General features: G+C 45.0%; 1 protein-coding gene across 1 annotated transcript in view; it reads left to right on the top strand.

Moving 5' to 3' along the window:
- Nucleotides 1-572: 572 nt before the first annotated feature.
- LOC140343967 (putative lipid scramblase CLPTM1) overlaps nt 573-1481 on the top strand; it is an 8909-nt gene continuing 8000 nt past the window's right edge. Inside the window, exon 1 of the mRNA XM_072430872.1 lies at nt 573-699. Within this exon, the coding sequence (XP_072286973.1) occupies nt 673-699 (27 nt within the window). The 5' untranslated portion in view covers nt 573-672. The remainder of the gene's footprint in view (nt 700-1481) is intronic.

The following is a 1481-nucleotide window of genomic DNA, read 5'->3' as shown; positions in this document are numbered from 1 at the left end:
TTAACAAAGGTTTAATAATACAACACATCACAATCATGTGAATCACCCATTAGTCCCTATTTAATGTACAGCGCTGCATAATATGTTGGCGCTATATAAATCCTGTTTATTAATAATAATAATAATAATAATAATATTAATATTATTAGTCCCTTGCAAAGTGGTGGATGTAGCCAGGGCACCAGAAGACGTACTTACTACCTTTAATGAACAGAGGGAGGAACAAAGGATTAGCAAGCTAATCATACAATACTAGCGTCAGGTAGTCCCCCTTCCACTGTTACATTTTACATAAGACTTAAACTAATCAGAAAACAATAACAAAAAAATTCAGCTTCGCCCCTTTTAAAAATGGCCGCTTTATGACGTGCCCGCCCTTACCAATCTATAAGGCTATTAGGCGTGACGAACGTTCTCCATCAATACAGATTTTCTTGCCCTTTTCAAATATGTCTTCCGCTTTAGTATTTGGACATACTTCCCTGACCAAAAATGGTGGCCGGTGCTTCAAGCTTTGGAAGACGTAAACAAGGTGACCTATGCCAGCAGATGTCGTCGCTTTCTGGCGACGTAAGTGGATCCTATTGGCTGTGATTGCGGTAGTGTCTTCGACTGTGTTCCCGGCGGTGTCTCACGAGATCCGGCGAGTGCAGTGACAGAGCAAAGAGCAAGATGGCGTCGCCGGGAGGAGAGACTCAGGTAAGTGAATTCATCACCCGGGCCCGGCGGCCTCTGTACAGGAGGAGAGGGGGGAGGCTGGAACTGAGAGTGGCTGGGGGCTCTGATACCATAGCAATGTGCGTCCATGTACTCCAATATAAACCGATCTCATAGACAAGCCTTTCAGCCATGGGTGCCAGCACTGCTTTATGTCTATGGGCAGTCGGGGGACGCTGGCCATACAGAGATTGATAAGGATTACATTGCACTGATTTGTATTGTGTATACTGGCCCCATCACACACCAACTACCTACAAGTGCTTCCTCCCAGGGGCCACAGCTCCATCATCCATCCCCATGGTTTCCTGTATCTATGGGGCCCTAGGCTCCTGTCTAGGTGAATGGTGCCAATATTAGGATGTCAGTGTTTCCTCATCTGAGGCTCCTAGGAAGAAAACCACATCAACTTTACAATGAAATATTTTGTTTACCTAATATGTATTATCGTCCGTTTCTATTACCTGCAGCTTTTTAATTAAATGTATAGTGGTCATAGAGATGATTGTGTCATGTGATGTGAATGAAGGCGGGCATTACTAGATTGCTAGCTCCTTGGCTGTCATCATATTGCATTGACTTCAGTGATTTCTGAGCCACTGACCCAGGTGGTGTGTAGGGATGAGGAGGTTCCAATGATTCAGCTCAAGCGTAGTGATGAGGAGGTTCCTTTGAACCAGGTTGTGTGTATGGATGAGGAGGATCAATTGGCCCAGATCAAGTGTAGGGATGAGGAGGTTCCAATGATTCAGGTCAAGCGTAGG

This window comes from Pyxicephalus adspersus, chromosome Z, assembly GCF_032062135.1.
Source record: "Pyxicephalus adspersus chromosome Z, UCB_Pads_2.0, whole genome shotgun sequence".
NCBI classification, from domain to species: domain Eukaryota; kingdom Metazoa; phylum Chordata; class Amphibia; order Anura; family Pyxicephalidae; genus Pyxicephalus; species Pyxicephalus adspersus.
This window is presented reverse-complemented; position numbering and strand designations above follow the sequence as displayed.